The sequence below is a fragment of the Sclerotinia sclerotiorum genome, genomic scaffold (assembly GCF_000146945.2).
Source record: "Sclerotinia sclerotiorum 1980 UF-70 scaffold_7 genomic scaffold, whole genome shotgun sequence".
NCBI lineage: Eukaryota > Fungi > Ascomycota > Leotiomycetes > Helotiales > Sclerotiniaceae > Sclerotinia > Sclerotinia sclerotiorum.
The window spans coordinates 1,233,647-1,253,862 of NW_001820829.1; the positions used below are offsets into that span (position 1 = coordinate 1,233,647).

At 42.1% G+C, this 20,216-nt stretch overlaps 7 protein-coding genes across 7 annotated transcripts; 4 read left to right on the forward strand and 3 right to left on the reverse strand.

Annotated features, from left to right (window-relative positions):
• Positions 1–126: 126 nt before the first annotated feature.
• SS1G_06055 (hypothetical protein) lies at positions 127–1,130 on the reverse strand (the record flags this gene model as incomplete). Its single annotated transcript, XM_001593083.1, has 2 exons — positions 127–131; positions 182–1,130. The coding sequence occupies 2 exons, from the start codon at positions 1,128–1,130 to the stop codon at positions 127–129; spliced, it is 954 nt and encodes a 317-aa protein (XP_001593133.1).
• A 1,190-nt stretch (positions 1,131–2,320) lies between these two features.
• SS1G_06056 (hypothetical protein) lies at positions 2,321–3,973 on the forward strand (the record flags this gene model as incomplete). The annotated part of the gene is made up of 4 exons (XM_001593084.1): positions 2,321–2,485; positions 2,547–2,803; positions 2,869–3,521; positions 3,867–3,973. The coding sequence occupies 4 exons, from the start codon at positions 2,321–2,323 to the stop codon at positions 3,971–3,973; spliced, it is 1,182 nt and encodes a 393-aa protein (XP_001593134.1).
• Positions 3,974–4,957: 984 nt separating this feature from the next.
• SS1G_06057 (hypothetical protein) lies at positions 4,958–6,173 on the reverse strand (the record flags this gene model as incomplete). Its single annotated transcript, XM_001593085.1, has 4 exons — positions 4,958–5,314; positions 5,363–5,498; positions 5,549–5,731; positions 6,076–6,173. 4 exons carry the CDS (start codon positions 6,171–6,173, stop codon positions 4,958–4,960), a joined length of 774 nt encoding a protein of 257 aa, XP_001593135.1.
• A 1,302-nt stretch (positions 6,174–7,475) lies between these two features.
• On the forward strand, positions 7,476–10,302 carry SS1G_06058 (hypothetical protein; the record flags this gene model as incomplete). The annotated part of the gene is made up of 4 exons (XM_001593086.1): positions 7,476–7,497; positions 7,558–7,770; positions 7,833–9,416; positions 9,473–10,302. The coding sequence occupies 4 exons, from the start codon at positions 7,476–7,478 to the stop codon at positions 10,300–10,302; spliced, it is 2,649 nt and encodes an 882-aa protein (XP_001593136.1).
• A 1,218-nt stretch (positions 10,303–11,520) lies between these two features.
• SS1G_06059 (predicted protein) lies at positions 11,521–12,901 on the reverse strand (the record flags this gene model as incomplete). Its single annotated transcript, XM_001593087.1, has 2 exons — positions 11,521–12,428; positions 12,739–12,901. The coding sequence occupies 2 exons, from the start codon at positions 12,899–12,901 to the stop codon at positions 11,521–11,523; spliced, it is 1,071 nt and encodes a 356-aa protein (XP_001593137.1).
• A 1,818-nt stretch (positions 12,902–14,719) lies between these two features.
• Positions 14,720–16,445, forward strand: SS1G_06060 (hypothetical protein; the record flags this gene model as incomplete). The annotated part of the gene is made up of 5 exons (XM_001593088.1): positions 14,720–14,894; positions 15,233–15,537; positions 15,598–15,719; positions 15,795–16,212; positions 16,296–16,445. The coding sequence occupies 5 exons, from the start codon at positions 14,720–14,722 to the stop codon at positions 16,443–16,445; spliced, it is 1,170 nt and encodes a 389-aa protein (XP_001593138.1).
• A 1,496-nt stretch (positions 16,446–17,941) lies between these two features.
• On the forward strand, positions 17,942–19,703 carry SS1G_06061 (hypothetical protein; the record flags this gene model as incomplete). Its single annotated transcript, XM_001593089.1, has 3 exons — positions 17,942–18,418; positions 18,472–19,344; positions 19,569–19,703. 3 exons carry the CDS (start codon positions 17,942–17,944, stop codon positions 19,701–19,703), a joined length of 1,485 nt encoding a protein of 494 aa, XP_001593139.1.
• Between the last annotated feature and the right edge of the window lie 513 nt (positions 19,704–20,216).

The following is a 20,216-nucleotide window of genomic DNA, read 5'->3' on the forward strand; positions in this document are numbered from 1 at the left end:
GGAAGAAGCGTGGCGTGACCATATCAAGCAAAAAGGAGGTTTGAAGTAATTTGAGCCTTGCATTGAGCTGTATTAAGACTATATAGTTTATGGGACTAAATTTAGCTGCTGAAGTCCAAAAACACTCTAATCTGTACTTATATTAGCAAATATTGAAAAACACAATTCTAAGTCATCATACCAATTCGTCCCAAATACTCAATGCACAAACTACCAACCAACACAACTCCCGCCATGAGCGGACCATGACCAAACCACCAGCGACACTGCTCAGCACTTCTAAAGTCGATTCCCGTAACCATCCTAAACAGCATAACAATATTGAACAACGGAGGACCAAAATAATACAAACTACTAGCTTCCAGTACCTTTCCTAGACCAAAGAGCACTGCAACCTGCGCTATGCCAAGTATTCCCAATAACTCTCGTATGTGGAATTGATGACGGACGGCCATGGAATTGATTCCTGCTTTTGTGTCGTCGGGCAGATCCTGGAAAGCATACACCGTCTCGAAGATAACCGTCCATATCGTGTAATAAACGAAGAGCAATAGTGCCCCCTTAATAGCGGGTTCAAATTCTTCGCTAGAGAGCAACAACTGCACGGGATCAAGGCCCGTCGCCGCAAATCCAACAAATACTCCCCATGCAAAGGTAAGACCCAGCCAGACTGGAGTATAGGCCGTAAATCTTTTGGTAAATGGGTAGACGCCCGAAAAAACAAGTAAAGCCACTCCATGAGTGAGGAACGACGAAACGAGAATTTTCATCAGGGCTAGCCAGACAAGACAGAGGAATCCTGTAAACAAACAAGCATTCCTCACCGAGAGCTTGCCGCTAGCCATAGGTCTCTGCTTGCATCTCTCGACCAGTTTGTCGAGGTCTCGATCGACGATATCGTTCCAGGCGCATGCCCATGAACGCAGTAAAAATGTACCACACAGCAAAAGAAAATTGATTTGCGCGACGTCTTGAAGCGCTATTCTGGGCTGTGACAAACATGCTGCGTAGAGCGATCCGACGATGTAGGGAAAATGAATGATCACAATACCGACTGGTTTCTCAAGCCGTATAAGTTGAGCATAAGGAGACCAACTACTCTTGGTGGCAGGCATTTGAGTTGCGCCCATGGTGAGTGTTGTGGTGTTGGCTATGAAGGAGACACGATATGAAAAGCGTTACAGGTCAAATTGGATAATGGTAAAAGAAAACTGACGTGACTCAACACATCTTCCAACCATAGAGACACAATATAAAGTCTTCTGATTCATTCTTGGCGTAAGGTCTAAAGTCTTCTTCGGCCAAACTAAGTGCCGACTACATTGCTCGTGTTCACCAGTTCTGATCTATTAACTAGAACGATCAGCATGAAAAACTCATCTTATCGTCATTTATAGTTGTCTTTAAACATATCAACCACTGCATGAGGGCATCGTGTAAACAGAAAATCCATGGCGCTAATGAACTCAAATTCTGAGTCCAGACATAGCCTGACACAAATAAACTCACAAAATACTTCGAAAATAATGTGGTTCGGGTCCCGATCGGCTACCGAAATTACCATTTCCAGCTCCACCATGGACCCCTGTCGATCCCGACAAATAACCCTAATGCGCAGCCAAGGACTTTTGATATCGATCGCAGGAACAGGAAGGATACGGCTTATCATCTTACGATCATGGAATCCCCTAACCGAAGCATATCCTCCACTGGCGTAAAGAAATAGCGACGACACCTTAGTAGCTAACGAGCTAAAAAAAAGTTAAGTTTGGCAGTTTATCGACACTTGCACATATCGTTGGTGCTCAATAGTGACTGAATCGATTGCAGGAAGTTGAGAATTAACTAGTTTCAAGAGTAGACTTTATTTTTTATCTAGACCATTTGAAGAATGCCCAAAGACTTGTTGTCACTCTTAGTCCATGCATACATGACAGAATGACTTTTTGAAACCCTATCTTGCAATTTAGATCAAATTACATTTCGATCGTCCTCCAAGACCATGTGATTCAAATTTAATTCCGGAGTGAAAATGCAAGTGCCCGACTATGAGAGGATGTATTGACCGCCTTGCCTCTCAATTCAAACTCTAAGTCACTTGCACCTGTTTTCACAGCTAGTTCCCTCTCCATCCTCGTTCGTACGTACTGGCCAGCGTAATCCTCTTTATTCAAATCTGACTGCAGATAAGCTGAACTCAGCCATATACGACGCACAGTCCCATTGGAGTGTGTAAAGCTTGTATAAAGCACAATTGAATTGCCCAATTTACAGAAAGGAAAAGGAATACCATCAAATCTCGAAATAATTGAATAAGAATATGGCAATCATTGATCTCATCAAGCAAATCAATGAAGTGGTTGACAGTCCACCCTCTCCTAATGCTATCAGCGACGAGGAGAGAGTAGCCCTCTTGGCGAGTCTCGATAAGCTAAGAGCTGTAGTCGAGACACCCGTTGATTTTACCACTCGGGTTATCTTTGGTGTAAATATTCTTTTCTTAAACGTTTGGGTTTGTAGAAACTCTGCTAATCACATGACGCTAGGCACATGAACAAGTAGGGCTTCGACTTGGAATCGAAATGGGCATCTTTAACACCATGGCTGCCATTGGTGCTGGTGAATTAGACGTATCTGAAATTGCACAAAGGACTGGAGCTGCGAAACTGTTGGTTAGCAGGGTCATGAAGCTCTTGGCTGCGATGAACCTGTTTAAGGAAGTTGGAGAGGATAGATATGCAAATGGGGCTTTTGCGCCCGCATTTTCAGATGCCTCACCTTTGCCCAAGGCTGTTACTCACATGTATGTGTCTATGATTGCGACACTAGTGCCTCCATCCGTGTAAAGGCTGACACGATAGTGAATAGTGTCACAGCTAGTGAAGTGCTCATCAAGCTTCCAGCATACCTCAAAAAAACCAACTATCAGAATCCAGAAAATACTAATGACGGACCCTTTCAATATGCCATGGACACCAAACTTCAATACTATGAATGGCTAAAGACAGAACCTGAACAAGCCATCGCTCTCAATACTACAATGATGTTGCAGCGTATGGATCGTGGCGAGCCATGGTATGATTATTACCCCGTCAAATCAAAGATCGGTACCTCCTTTGATGGAAAGACACCTCTTATGGTCGATGTCGGTGGAAACATCGGAATCAACATTGGTAATTTCCATGCTCGATTTCCAGAACTTTCTGGTGCCCTTATTCTTGAGGACTTACCCGAGGTCATCTCTAGTATTCAGGAACTAGATCCTGCAATCAACCGCATCCCACATAGTTTCCTTGAGCCACAGCCCGGCATAGCCAAAGGTGCTAAATTTTACTTCCTCGGCACCATCCTCCATGATTGGCCGGATGCAGATTGCAAGACAATTTTATCCCATATTCGAAATGTCATGACCAAAGATTCAATTCTTCTCTTGTATGAGAATGCTGTTCCTGATACGAACGCTGGTTTGTATCAAGTCAAACTTGATTTCGTCATGATGAGTCTGTTTGCTGCAACTGATCGTACGACTAAACAATTTAAAGAACTGTTGGAAAGTGAAGGATTCGATTTGGTAAAAGTTTGGCAGCCGAAGGTTTCGAGGCCTGGAAGTGGATTCTTGTTTGAAGCGGTGTTGAAATAAGACGATGGATTTTGGCATTCTACCTTTCGTATAGGTCGGTCAATAAACCATATTCGAGTTTCGAGAGTTTCATCTGCGGTATACATCCCTCTAATTTTCTACTCAGTAGCTGCCACGAGTGTAGGGCAGTTGGTGATGATGTTGTTGGATGTTAGTTAAGTTAGATTGCTGTAGACAATGGTTACAATATTTCGACGTTACGATTAAGTTATTAATATCCAACCAGGCCCTGCATTTGCCCCACTACTCGTTGTCCCAGTCTCTAAATTGTTGTGGGGGGTTGATGGAGTAGTTCCATTCCGCCGATGTTCCGATGATGCAATTTACCGGTGATGGGACAGGATTTTGGCATCCATACGATAAAATCATAGAAAAGCTCAAACAACGTAGCATTAAGAAGCATTTCAAATATCAGCTTTACCCGTATTGAACAAATGTAAAGTAGAAGCTTACATCGGCAACCTCATAAACCCGATAAATGAAAGCGCAGGAGCAACTCTAGTCTCCCGCCGTATGTATGAAAAACGCCAATTCTCTTGAGATAAAACATAATAGTCTTGACTGTCATATACCCAGTGTATCCAACGATCCGGACTACAAAAGGGACTAAATATTTGAAGTTTAAATGTTGAGTTTAAGTTTAGTGTAAATCTCCAGTAAACTAAATTGTAATTCAAACAAGCTGGGTTTTGGATTGAACGATGATGATATGATTTAAGATCATATGGTATGATATAACATCTAAAGTTTTCGGATCTGTCAGAGTATATAATATTTTTGGCCGGACCATATAGTTAAAGGTATCAATACAACTAACCTGCAAGTACGCACTAGCGTAGACATGAGATAGATATTTCTTTTTGTTTAGAGAGTATCAGCACGAGTGATACAAATGCGATACAAATGCGATACAAATGCGATACGAAATGCAATATAAATACGAATACAAATACAATAACGGGCACCCATCAAGACTTGGATGGATGGTAATATCTCTGTGAGGTGATTTCCACAAGAGGAAGAAAATGCAGTAGCTTCCAGTCATATGCATTAAGAATGGGAAATGTTGTACTTGCTAATAGGTTACGCATCTCGCAGAGCTTTTCAAGAATGCAGATGGATGTGCCGGAAGAATCTTTTAAGATTTCTCCCGATCACATTAAGGAACCTACTAAGTGTGGTAAGGAGGTATTTAATGGGGGAGAAAACCCCTATATGTGTTATTATATGTAGAATTAGTCTGATCTATCTTGGTATAAACTCACCCTCCTAGCCTTATCTACTGGCCCAGCATAAAGGGCCATTCTCTCTCCACAACTATACCATCAATTCCCGCACGAGAGCTGTTCTTTCATCCTCCGTAAAGCCGATCGTTGTCAGATAGTTCTCAACACTACCATATGAGTTTTTCAGATACTCATAAGTCTTTTCGACGAAATCAACAGGACATCCAGCGAAATCGTCACTTAGACCAATCTCGTGGATTTCCTTCAAACGGCTCTCCCTTTCGGGAAGTAATTTCTCCTCACTCATAAGATAGTCATGTGAGATGGCTTCTATGGGTATCTCGAGGATAAATAGGACTAAAACGATAGTGAGTCCTGTGCGATCTTTTCCTTGCGTACAATGGGCGAGAATTGGATAATTTGACGGAGAACAGTATGTCCTAAGAACCTAAGAGAAGTCAGACGGGATGATCACGGAGGGGTAATAATGACCTACCGAGGCGAGTTCCGGACCACAATGATGAATCGTGTCGAAACTCAATCCTATAAGTCCTCGAGGTTGCAAGACCTGTCGGCCTAGAATGCCGATGGCCTCCAGCCGGTAACCCAAGCCCATCAGACCGATCAATTTCCTATATGCACTCGTCAACTTCCATATTTCACAAGGGAGGCCGATACTCACATAAGACTATAAGGTGATAATTGCCATACTAAACTTCTCTCAAACCCTTTCCCATTCACATTGATCTCGATGTACTCAATACCCGGTATCTTCATTGGCTCCTTCAGCGCGCTGTTTAAATTTACAATGCGAGGATCACGAATATCCATTGCCCGCTTTTTTGCTTGCTTATCGTGTTCTGTTCTGTGATAATCAGTCTTAGGTTACTCGCTATAAAGGGAATTTGGCTTTCTTACAGTGTCCGCAGGTCCAAGACAGTTTTGATGCCATAATGGTCTTTTATCCGCTGCCTATCAGATATCGTGGCATCGTCTACCAGGGAAATTCGTTAACACAATTTAACTTTTGCCAAAATCACCACCTTGAGCTGGCTGACGTCCTGAATCTGGCACGGATGACTTCCGGCTTCACGGCCTCATGAATACGCACCTAGCCTTGCGGAGCGATATATTCGTCCTTCTTTCATCAGCCTTGAGGTAACATTAGACCTTGGATCTCGACAATATTAATGTGGTAAGATTACATACTTTTGTCCTAGGAAATCATTGATCGTTTTGCCAACATCACGAAAATTCAGGATGTTGTTAAACTGTCCATCGTACATATCTTTTTGTTGCGAGCCCATTACCGACTTTGGCGGATGTTTTGAGTGTTGTACAGCACGTGAAATCTTTATCACGAGTATTGTTACCAGCGAGGTAGAAAGCTAATGATAAGTAGAGGAAAAGGGAAGATATCGCGTTTGATAGTGTCGAGTTGACAAGTCGTTACTTTTGATTGCTTTAACAAGTTTGAGGAAGGAAAGAGGTATGGCGAGATATCAACCTCGCGGAATTAATTCTGTAGAAGCCTTATTTAGACAGCTTCTGGGATTGTCGAATGAATGTTGAATGTTTGAATATTCATAGTGGTATAAAAAGAGACATTGAAGAGATTATCACATCAATCGACGACGATACCGTAAGACCGGGAAAGCGCTGTCATGATGTTGGTCGGTCTTTGCAATTTCAATCCCTGCTGGAGATCATGTATGGTGGTCCATTGATCCTCATGTAAAATTTTGTATCATTTATGGGGAAATCCAACCACAATCCCAGTTGTACATCAATATATGCTACCCAGGTACCTGACTGCCTTGAAATAGTTCACGATGCTTAGATGGAGTTGTTGTCTTCGTAGCAACAGCATGTATCTCATTCGTCAGAAAAGCCTTTCTCACCAACAATTAAAATCATTGCGATGAACGTCAACACCAGCACAGCAGTCAGTACAAACACTCCTGTACCGGCACTTGTCCAAATCTTGGTGTGGCTGAATGCAAACTACGTCATCATTAAGCATTTCCCTTTGCCAGAAATCCACGAAGGGCTGGGTCAATCAATCAATCGATCAATCATTGCGATGGCTGAAGAATCAATAATGTCAATGTGGCGACCTTAAGATCGAACTACTAATAACATACTAACAACAGAGAAGATGGAGAAACTAATCGATTCACAGTTAGATGTGTCGTAGTAGATCTTATCATCGAAGGAAATAGGTGAACCACAACAAACGATACCAGGTTCATCCGCGCATCCAAACTCAAATCTCCATCCAAGTTTATTATCACGTTAGTCCACCGGCAAGCTTCCCCTCCCCCAAGTTATCACACACGTTTTGTTCATAAGGTTACTAGGTGGAATCAACGAACCCCCAAACCACACCTCATACCAAATATCCGGAACTACGAGAACCATTTATTTTATTACAAAGTATTGAATCGGAATAACCTTATTACTTCAATTTCTACCTCATCCATTCACCTCTCTGATAGCCTGTTCGACTCCGGATTCTTCGCTTGATTTGGATACCTCATTAAGAGACAAACGTCAGCTTGCATTCCGAGGAACATACCTGCAGAACAAAGAAGGATTATCGCGTAATCATGTCGACTACCAATATCCGTGGTCCGCATAAATCATCCTTGAATTTCTTACATTGTAAGCTAATACGTGCTGCGGATGCAGAAATCAGATCCAATGGAATCCCAATGGAAGGCAGGAATCATAGACCACCGCATATGATACCTTTACCTGATGATAGCCCAACTCGCACAAGCTCCAATAAACTAGAAGATCAAGCTGCGACAGCTGCTCTATACATCACAAATCAAAATAATAATCGAAAGCTCAAGCCGGGCTATGAGTTTCTTGACAGTGACAACAAACTGTCATCTGCCGGTAAGTGTCGCTTTACAATTTGCGTACAGAGTAATAGCATCACTAATAGCTTCGTCAAATAGGTGCAGCAGCATCCCTCAAATACGCGAAACCTCGAGATCTACCAAGTTATCCCTCTGCGGGCTTGAACAAAGACCAATCAGCAGCCGGAGCAGCAGCTTCTTTAGGTTGGCAGAACCAAAAGACATTCGAACATTGGAAGCCGGATCCATCCGCATCAGCTTCTGCTGCTGCAATGTTAGCTAAGGATTACAAGATGAAGCCTCTTTGGCAGCCAGAAGCAAGTGAGCACGGTGCAAAGGCAGCTCTATTGGCCCACAAAGCCAATAAAGGTGTCGATTTGTGGCAACCGGAGCCTACAGCATGGGGAAATTCTGCCGCCACTCAAGCTATGAAAAAGGGAAATACATTATCACCACAATTGGATTATGGTCATAATGCCGTTGGACGACAAGGTTCCCTCTTGGCAGCAACTGGTGCTATGTCTAGCAGTAGGAAACGTGCAAACTCGACTCCGCTTAAGACCCCAAAGCGGGAAACTTACCCCGATGAAGCTAATGCGGCCAGTAATGCCTTGAGAGCCGCAAAATCTGTTCACAAAACTCATACTAATACTGGGAAAATTGCTTATCCTGCTGAAGCCATCACGCCTAGTCATGCCATGAAAGCAGCAGTTATCGTTCATAGATCTAACACTGTTCGAAAGCCAAATACATTCGAAAAGGGTGTTGGATCAGTACCATTCACAACAATGCCGAGAGAGATGTATACATCTAAGCCGCCTGTCGAACAGCTTGAACAAGAGCTGAACAGAGACCAAAATCGAGAGGATATCTTAAAAGCTTCGGCGATTGCTATGGCCAAGAAAATGTACAACCAACAGCAGAAACAGTTGGATGCTGCTTCTCATGCACAATCAGGTGCAGCTGCCGCTCACGGCCAGCGACGACTTTCCATAGACAGCGATGATGAACCTACACCAATGCGCTTTAATAACCTCCAAGAAAAGGCTCAACAGCTCGCCCATGAGCGGATATCAAGAATGACTACTGAGGATATTCAAAATCGTGAATACCGAGATTACTATGGAGGTACTCCAAGCATATCATCGAAATTATCCATCCGAGGCCGGACAAGACGTCGAGCTTCCAGTTATGATGAGGACCGCCATCAGTCCGAAAAAATCCGAGCTCAGATGAGTTTATTCTCATCTAATATCTCTCAAGTAGATGAGAAAAAGCGACAACGTGATCGTGAAGCTTTGCTTGCTGCAGCTCAGCGCAAAGTCAATGATCGCATTCACGAAATGGATGAAAAGGTATTTGCGCAAACTGGCAAGGTTGCTCCATCTCTACTCAACGAATGGGAATTGAAAGCCCATGAAGCTGCTCAGGCGAAGAGTGAAGCTAGACTAGAGAACTATGGTAAAGTCGATATTGGTGGTGGTAAATTTGTCGATCAAAGTGTGATTGATGCTGCCGCTGCTAAGATCATTCAGCCAGTATTGGATGATATGGATAACAAAGTTGATGCTAAAAAATTTCAAGATGCTGCGTCGAAACTTGATGAAGAGCATCGAAGGAGAAAATCGCAAGAAGCTAAGATGAGGGAGAAAGAGGTAAAACAAATTACCAAAAAATTGAAGCGTAAGTTGTCATTTTTTCTCAAAGATTAGTTCACAAAAATTAACATTCAATGGTAGAACAAGAGAAAGACGAAGAAAAGCAGCGCAGAGCCGAGGAAAAGGCTGCTAAAAAGGAACACCGTAAATCCGCACCCAAATCTGAATCTGAACCAGACGCGTTAAAAGTCTTTCCCATACCTACATCTATCAAGTCTGAACCGGAAGCTTTAAAAGTCTTTGCCATACCTACAGCTATCAAGTCTGAACGTCCCACTACAGCACCAACTACAGAAGGTATTCGTACATCAACAGAAGATCAAGCTCAAGCTAGTGCTCAAATGTCCGGAGCTACAAATGATGCCAACACAATCCAACAACCTACATCTACTACATCACCAACTTCTGAAGGTAGTTCCAAGGTGAAGAACTGGCTTAAGTCTAAAATGGGAAGGATATCTGGTCGTCACTCTAAATCCCTTTCAGAATCTAGCGCCAATAAAGGAGCGGCAGGAAGTGAGAAGGGATTTGTCGGTGGTCATGCCTATACTGGTGCAAGTGTTAATAATAGCACGGTATCTCTTGGTCAGCACAGTGTTGTGGATGTTGCGAACGCCACTATTCTAGTTCCCGGATCCAATCCTGTCGCCGTTCCTACACAACAACCCGAGGAATTTGAGAGAGGAAATGGAATCAAGGCTACGGCAGGAGATGATGTTAGTAGTCTTAGCGAGCATAGTGGTGATAAGAAGAAGAATAAGGAGGAGGTTTTAAGTGGTGATGATGAGGATGAATTTCAGGAGGCGAGAGATAATTTTGACGAGGAATTGGCGCCGCCAAGACCCTTTTCATCCCAGGGGACTACTAGTAGTAGTCCGGGTAGAGCCCCAAAGTTTCATGAAGAGATCTAAGGCGATTTGTATGAATATATGGGTTCTATAGGTGGGTACGGTATTAACTTGGAGCTGTTTGATATTGAAGGTTGGAACATGGGAAATGCATGGTGATTTTTTGTTTTTTTTGTTTTTTTTTAATTTCTACGACACTATGGTATTACAAACCGAGATGATCTTATGATATTTTTCTTCTTACGTGGGGTATTGGACGGAAGGAAGGAAGTCAAAGTAATATGGCTCATATAACACCTTTTTTGTTTCTAATTTGGCTTCAATCTTGCTGTTTTTCCGCACAATACATATGTGGAGGGAAGAAGATGGATATTGGAGATGAATGATTTGAAGGATAGGAATAAGGGAGGATAAGGGAATGGAAAGTGGGCAAGGGAGGAGAGCGAAAAGGAAATGAAGGAAAAGAAATGGAGGGGAAGTTGATCTGTAGTAAAATAGTGTAATGTTATCGTTAATGTGGTTTGTTAGTATTGAATTGAGATTTATCTGATATATATGAATAGATGTGAATATGTTCATATATAGATGGACTGTAATGGATTGATAGATGGTTGGATGTTTGGAAACTAATTTTGCTACCTAATCAAAGGAATGAATGATGGATATATATATACACGTACTAATAATAAAGAACTCGAGAAGGATTATAACAAGACCGGTAGTGATAGTGATAAGATTAATATCATGATATTCGTAATGACTTAGAGCTAGGTCTTCATCATAAGTCATTTGAAGCTTACAGAAGATTCTGTTTAAGCAGGAGATTCACCATCCTGTGTCCAAATTATCAATAACGAGATGAGAGAATAGATGAAAATTGTGAGATCGAGATCGATATGAGATACTGTAGTGCCTAAAGCACCATCCATCCTATTATACCATAATAACCCAGGGAACTTTTTAACCTGTTCAAACCTTTTGTTCTTTGTAGGATTAAGAGGACCTTATGAATATATAGGTACACGCTTTAACATTGAATTTATTCTATATGTAGCTCTACACTATTGATGAGAATAAGAATATAATGTAATTATTATTCTAATACACGCTGAAGATGACAAAAGTCCACCAATCATAATCAAACCGCTCAAAAAAAAAAGAAATATCCCAACAACGTCCAAAAATCGCTATTAATTTTGAAGTTTCATAACTTAAGGTTGGTTAACACAGAAAAACCAGCAACCACCCTCGAACTGCACTGCACTGAACTGAAGTAGAAACTCAACCCCAAGTACGAGCCCACATACTACTAGCCAATCCCGGCATTTCGGACAAATTACCACTATTCGCAGCGCTCGAATTATTTTCCCTGCGTCTAGTTTCCCTGATAACCTCGGGGGGTTCTCGATTATCAATATCGAGGTTGATATTGATATTGCTCATAGAATCACTCAACTCATTATGATCTATTCGTCTTCTCTGATTCGAATTCGGATTTCTCCATTCGGCTCTGGGCATTGCAACTACAGTGCCCACTCCCAGTGCCTGACCCATTGCATTAACGATTGAGTAGTTATTACTTGATTCTCTTCTAACGTTAACGTTGACGGGGATGTTAGTGTTATTTTCTCCTGTTGTTGGGGTTGTTCTTTCGTTTCGGGGTATTCTGGCTACGGTTCCTATGTTCATAGCTACGCTTACTACGTCTGCTACTGAGTATGTGTTTCGCGTTCCCATCGTGATTGGGTCTGTGGTACGCCGATTATGGGTTAGGAAGTCCCAGTTGCGCCATCGAGGATTAATGGCTTCGCGAGATCGGTCTGTAGGTTGGGGATGGCTGTTTGCTTGATTTCTCATTTCATAGCTGGAGATATTGGCATTTTCATATGTGCGACGGGTATAGACGGGTGTAAGTTCCACAGAAGTAGGAGTAGCGGGATGACCATGCGTAGTAGTAGCAACAACAGGGGGAAGACGAACTCGAATAGCTCCCTGATGTGATCTAGGCCCTGGAAGATTTCTCGGATCGACATTACCCACCCCTCCCATTCTGGTTTGCCATCTTTGTAGTTCAAATTCATTCATACTTCTCCTACTACCTGAGGATGTCGAACGCGATAAAACTGTCTGGATGGAATTCATATCTTGCATATTTGTTCCTGTGATGTGACTAGGTTCTCGGAAGATGTCTAGAGCTCCGACGGAGTGAGCTCGCTGTATTGGTTGATCATATATACGTATTGCTGTTATTTGATGAGGCACGAGTTTTGTACGACAAAGAGGACAAGAATCTGAATGGAGAAGCCAACGTCCTAAACAGATACTACCGAATCTATGCTTGCAAGGTGTGATGACTGGCCATTCGGGCCAATAGAATTTCGGTGATGTAACGTGAATGTATCTGTTAATTGGATCATCTTTTCCCGGTGCAATCCCTGTAACTATTCGTTTTGTAAGTTTGAATTGTGATTATAAAGGGATAGATGATGTGATACGTACTGGTATCAAAACAAATAGGACAATTCTCTTTTCCATCTCCATTCGCCGTTGGCCAACCTTTTATAGCTTGCAAAACGGTATCAATGCGATTTTCTCCATGGCGCGGTTGAGATGAAGAACTTGCAATTACTGCGTCTTGCGGAGGAGAAATAAAGTCTGACATTGTCTGTGCTGTGTATATGCTGTATAATGAGATAGCCAAAAACGAGTGTACTTAGTTTGCATAATGCTGCTGTATAGATATTGTATTGATGTTTTGAGAAGAGAGATGAGGTTTGAGGTTGAAAGTCGAGTAGCCTCCGAAGCGTGGTTGTTGGTGCCTTCCGAATTGAAGATTGATACATCCATCATGACTACCATTCATGAGACGTGCAAAGTAATCGTGCATTAAAGTAAGCTTCTTTTTAAATTCTAGATATATAAGCTGAGAGAGTACATAGTTGTTGAATCTGAATCGAAAAGCATCCAGACCCCAAAGAACTATTAAATGTCAAACTACTGAACATGAAGAAGCATCTGATAATGGATGACGATTTGATTATCGAACCTTGCCTGGGGACAACAAGTATTATAAGGCAAAGGCATCTAGATCATGGTAGACACACAACTTTGGTGTACGATGTATTCCATCCATCGCGAGTCATATGCATTTAGCTTTTCTCGTGATGTTTCCTCTTTCAAGTTTTTCATTTGCAGTCATAGCTATTGTCATTACCTATCAAACCACAACCAACGCAACTGGTATAAAACTTCAAGAAAACCCATCTCGCAAACCTTGGTGTGCTCAATGAAAGGATATATATTTCGAATTCCTTCATAGGAAACCACTCGAACTTCTTCTCTTCCAGCATTTCCGAAACACAGATTTCAATGTAGCAAGGAAAGATTCCTTATTATCAATCTATCTAAGAGACTCTGAGATTGAATTGATTTGCTATGATGAGCTCATTCTCAAAGTAAAGTAATCTTAGATCCACTTGGAATAAGAGACGACTTGAACAAGCTCGAGCTCATAGGCGATCAAAGACTTTCGCATCGCAAGCTACTAAGATGTTATATTCGCACTCGAGAATATCGCTTACCAATTCCTCGTATTGGTGATTTATTAGTAGTTTTAATGATAGGGAATATTTGTGAAGAATTATGGGTATTTAGTAGAAAACTAATTCAAGGAGGTGTATATGATATCAGCTGGGACATATTTACGACCTACTAGTATTCTTGAATTGCTAAGCGTGAATAAGTATAGATTGAATGTGATGTACATATGCACTCCCAAGTTCGAGCTTATTTCTTAATTAAAGATGTATGGTCTTGATCTGTTTGTTTGATCGATGTGAGAAAAGTAATAGTCGTGTTGATCATGAATGCGCTTGTAGGTACACCAGGTACGAGCACAGTACAAGAATCGTCCCCGAAGTAATCCCGTCCCAACTCATTCCATTCCATCCCATTACAATTGATTTGATTTCTAATAAATCCCCCTCCATTTCCCCTTCCCCCTCCTATCCACATCACATCCAAACCCCTCAATCATAGATACAAAGTTCAAACTCACTACTACAACTAATATTAAAGATAAACCAAAAACACAACCTATAAAAAGTCTCTCCATCACACTTCTCATAGACAAACAAGCGGGGTAAATCGCGTGCTGCAGGAGGAGTAAACAATCACGACGTGGATTGGTGAGATGACCCTAGAAATATATGTTAGAATACCTAGGTATATGATGTGATTCCGATAACGGGTTGGAAATCCTTATCGTTTATTGTTTTGTTGATGAGACAATTGCTAGGCGTTGATGATGTTAGATGTTCACAGGTCATTAGTAGATAATTTAATCGGAGTTGCTTGATCACGAGGGGCTGGGTTGTGTATATATAGTTATTCATGTTTCATTAGTTTTTTGATTGATATTATAAGTTGTGTTCTTTAACTCATCCTGCTTTATCAGAATACTAAACAATATCAAACAATCATGGCTCCATCAGCAACTCAAGATCTCGCTATCCACCCTTCAACCAAGATCAAAGACCTCGCTTCCCCTTCTAAAGCTACTCTTCCGCTTCCTGCAAACACAAGGGCTCGATTGGAAAAAGCTGGTATTGACCTCTCGAATGGTTATCCTACACGTCCGGGTCGTCCTTTATATCGTATGTTATTCCCAATCATTCACCTTCATTCGTAACGTGCAGGGTATCCAATAGTCCGGACTGCAGTCCAACGAGAGGCTTCTAGATTTCTGAATTTGTTCTGAATATTCAAATCATTTGAAGTGATGAATTCTATTCAAATATTTATTACTTTTTAAATATTAAATATGATTTGAATATTTAAAGTATTTGAAGCATTGGATTATATTCAAAATTTTCGAAGAACTTCAATTATTGAAAGTCTAAGCCTGCCAGCCCGAAGTATTGGGCACCCTGAGATTCTGATTCACGTGCCGTACAATAATAACCTCGTCAACTAACCCTGTCTACCCTTAAAGTCCAAGATGTCTTCGATATCCGCAATACACCACGAGAACACCACGACGCAGGATCTCGTGCCGATAAAACAAAGAAAAACCTCTTTGATGCTATTCGTAAGAATAATGGCAAGATAGTTGATCTAACTAAAAACATCGGAACGGAAATAAGTGGTATTCGTCTTGATGAATTGACGGATGAACAGAAAGATGAATTGGCGTTATTAGTGGCAGAGAGAAGTGTAGTATTTTTGAGGGGACAGGATGGATTGAGTCCAAAGGTGCAAAGGGACTTGGGGGCTTGGTGGGGAGAGGTTGAGGTTCATGTATGTTTGTTCTGTGTTTTCTCTTTTGGAATGAATTTGTGCTAATGATGTGATGTATAGCCACAAGTACCGCATGTACCAGGACTACCTGGAGTAACCGTCATTTGGCCTGCTTTGCAAGCTAGTGAGACATCAAGGAAGACTGATTTTAGAAATCCAGGTGGGGCGAGTCGATGGCACTCGTAAGTTTTTTCTGTTCTCTTCTTCACTCACTCGAGTTCGTCCCAGGAATATCTTACTAATATAGAAACTTAAAGAGATTTGGTGCATGAACTCCACCCTGCAGGATTAACCCATTTACACAATGACACTGTCCCAGAAGTCGGAGGTGACACATTGTGGGCATCAGGATATGCAGCTTACAGTAAGCTGTCTCCCGAATTTCGGAAATTCATCAATGGGAAACAGGCTATCTATGTTTCGACGCATACCTACCTCGATCGAGATGATCCATCTGCTGGACCTAAACACATAGAACGAGTACATCCTATTGTGCGTGTTCATCCTGTGACAGGATGGAAAACTCTGTGGGTGAATAGGTCGATGACAAAGTCGATTGTTGGATTGGATAAGGCGGAGAGTGATTTGATTTTGGGATATCTGTATGATGTCTTCGAGAAGAATGTGGATATCCAGGTTAGATTTAGATGGACCGCTGGGACGAGTGCTATTTGGGTGAGTTTTTCCTCTGATTGAGACCAAGATTTGAAATGGAGGGGTAATAAGCGAAGAGATGCTAATTTGTAATGATTGAATAGGATAACAGAAGTACAATCCACAACGCCAGTTGGGACTATGAGGGAACAGAAGAGAGACATGGAACTAGAGTCACGAGTTTGGCGGAAAAACCTTACTACGAGGAAGGAGCAAAGTCCAGAAGGGAAGCTTTGGGATTGGATGATGACTAATTGGAAAGTTGTTGGCGTGGAACTTTTGAAACTTTTGAGGGGAAGTGTTATAAGTGAACTTTCAATATCAACTTGGAGCCCATTTCTACAATAAACGATATACCACCCTGCAGTGATCACTTTCAGCGATATCGTGGAAGAACGGAGTCTTATCAAGGAGATATCTTAAGTCCACCGGACCCGATGATGCGGTCAATAGTCCCGTCCTCTTTCATCTCCGTTCCCGGGTCACGTGGCAAGTTAGTGTTTGTCCTCTCTCTTGTTTCTTTTTCTGTTGGACAAGACGAAAGTCGCAACAGGCAGATAATGAGCCAAATTGATGGAGTTGGATTTGATTGTACAGAGTAGAGTAGTATTGAACATGCTTGGCGCCTGGGTGGGTTGCTAAGAGAAATGGTCAATTTTAGGGTCCGATGCCCGAGATTTATAATCTGGGGGAAGGTTGGTCCCATATGTTTGTTTAATTATTAGTAATCATACAGTTCGTGCGTTCCTTGCCAGATTGCGAGTACGAAGGCGAGTTTTCTTCTTTTAATTGGTCCGATATAGAGGGTGGGTCTAGATATCCGAGACTAATCCTACATTATCCTTTTGATCGTCGAATAGAGTTTTCGTCAAGGATATGATAGTGGAAGGCTTACGGAGTACCTACTCATTACCTACATTGTGATGCACACACAGTACGTGAAAAATTAAATAGGTAGGCTGGCTCACACCGCATTTGCTGATTATCAAGAAGATTCGATTTGAAGAGAGATTCGATAAAAGTTCCACGATAGGGGCTCGATTAGATGTATCATGTAACAGTTGAACAACATTCAGATTAACCTTCCTGGGCTTAACACGGCGGCAGAAGATCTTTGATGGATCTAGAATGCTTGTTTTTGTGTGAAGTTTCCACCCACGCCATACTTTATACTTGTCAGTATAGCTTAAAGAGTACCTGCACAACCAACAATCACTACTTGGCGTACGGAAGAGGATAATGTTTTGATATTTCGTTCCGTCACCGGTTGTCGAACTTCGGGACCGAATTTTCCCCAACAAAACATTACTTGTATGGAATGGCGTTCGTTGATTTCTGGATGACTGATATAGGATCCGAAAAATTCTCCAATCAGTTTACATTCTCGCTCGGCCTTCAAATATACCGATTGGCTTCTTCCACACCTTCCACCCTTTTGTTCCTTCCAACTTCTGCACACACCTGCAGTATTGGTAATCGTCGTATGGGTCTCTGACGCTAACACCTCTGAAAAAACATTTTGCCCATGTTAATTTTCACACTGATCTCCTATCAGGCTATCTTACCCTTGTCCGAGGTCCAATAGGGAAAGATGTATTATTATCCTCTGACCGCGTTTGGAGGCGATGGCCGGATTATAGATAAGACGCACCTCTTTCCCATCTAGAATGTTTTGTAAAGCTTTCACGACTTGCGATTTCCATCTAGTATACCTCCCTGAAGCTGCTGGTCTTTGATCAAGAAGTTCACTATGGCAGGTCCGCCTGATCATGAGAAAGAATTCGCCACTTCCGATCCTGCAGCGGCATTGGAAGATACAACTCATGAAGAGCCACGAGATGAGGATGGGTCTGATAGAGAGTATTTAGAAACGCATGGTGAACTATCGACTCATCAAAATTCACTCGATGTTGGAAACCGCGAGAAGGAATTTATGAAAATTTCAAGCCCAGGTGGTGTGGATAGCCATTCATCAGAGGGGGATTTCGACCATGAGAAACGACCAGACATAAAGCGGATTCAAAGTTATGCAACATCTAATAGTGCTGTAACGAGAACAGATTCAAATGTAGATCATCCTGTTGTCACAAAAGCATGGTACAAAAAGATCAATCCATTGAAATGGGGCTCTGTTCCTCCCGTTCCAGAAACCCGAACACCATCCAAAGAATACACAGCCTCTTTATTTTCTTTAATATACTTCCAATGGATGGCACCTATAATGGATGTGAGTCTTTGATTCAGACTAGCTTCATGCGCCTCTTATACTAATGATTTTAGGCTGGTTATCGGCGACAACTCGAACATAATGATATCTGGACGGTAAACCCAAATCGAAGTGTGGACTTATTAACGGAAAAATTACAAGCATCTTTCAAACGAAGAGTGGCAAATGGGGACAAAAATCCACTGATAGGGGCCTTGCACGAAACATTCAAATTCGAGTTCTGGGTAGGAGGAGCTTGTCAAGCTATGTCAAATATCCTCCAAGTTATTTCACCTTTTACACTACGATATCTGATTACATTTGCCTCAGACGCATACATAGCGGCACAAGAAGGACTTCCTGCGCCTAACATTGGAAAAGGATTAGGACTCGTGTTTGGTATCACTATAATGCAAATGTTGCAATCTCTGGGTACCAATCATTTTATATATCGTGGTATGATGGTTGGAGGGCAATCGAGAGCCGTGCTTATTTCGGCCATTTTCGAAAAGGCTATGAAAATCTCTGGGCGAGCCAAGGCCGGAGGTCGTTCGATCAAGAGCCAAGAAGATGAAAAGGCTGCTCAGCAAGCTCAAGATCTAGTCGAACAAGCTAAGGGCAAGAAAGGCAAGAAGAATTCGGGTCCCAAAGGAGCACCAGATGCGGGGCGGGGAATAGCAGGTGATGGTACAGGATGGGCAACAGGAAAAATCCTGAATCTCATGGCCACGGACACCTACAGAGTGGATCAGGCAAGCGGCATGTTCCATTTGATCTGGACAGCACCCATTTCTTGCGTTATTACTTTGATACTCCTTCTCATCAACTTGACCTACAGCGCTCTTGCAGGTTTTGGACTGCTGGTCGTCGGTCTTCCCTTGTTGACCAAGGCTGTCAAAAGACTTTTTGCAAGACGGAAGGCTATCAACAAAATCACTGATCAAAGAGTCAGTCTCACACAGGAAATTCTTCAGTCAGTGCGATTTGTGAAGTTTTTCGGTTGGGAAACGGCCTTTCTAGACAGACTTTCAGCCATCAGGAATAAGGAGATTCGTTCTATTCAAATCTTATTGGCGATACGAAACGCCATAAACGCTGTCTCCATGACTATGCCTATCTTTGCTTCAATGATAGCTTTTATCACTTACAGCTTGACAGATCACGGGCTTAGCCCAGCACGAGTGTTCTCATCTCTTGCTTTGTTCAACTCATTACGATTGCCGCTAAACCTACTGCCCATGGTCATTGGGCAGGTTATCGATGCTTGGTCGTCAATTCATCGAATTCAAGAGTATTTACTCAGTGAAGAGCAAGAAGATGATGCGAAGCCAGATCATAAACTAGAAGGAGCAATAGTCTTACAGGGCGCTGACTTTACTTGGGAACGAACAGCTACCCAAGATTCGGAAAAGAGTGGACCACCTGGAAAGAAACAAACAAAGGCCGAAGTCAAAGTTGAGAAAACCGCCATCACACCTCAGTTGAATCCTTCTCAAAATAATGACGACGCGAGCACTATTACCGAGGAGCGAGAACCTTTCAATCTACAAAATTTGAATTTCACTATTGGGAGGAACGAATTGGTAGCTGTGATAGGTGGAGTTGGAAGCGGGAAAAGTTCTCTACTTGCTGCTCTTGCGGGTGACATGCGAAAAACAAAGGGAGAGATGATCATGGGTGCCGATCGAGCATTTTGCCCACAATACGCCTGGATTCAGAATGCAACTGTCAAAGACAATATCTTGTTTGGGAAGGAAATGAACAAATCATGGTATAACAAAGTAATTGATGCCTGTGCATTGAGACCTGATCTGGACAT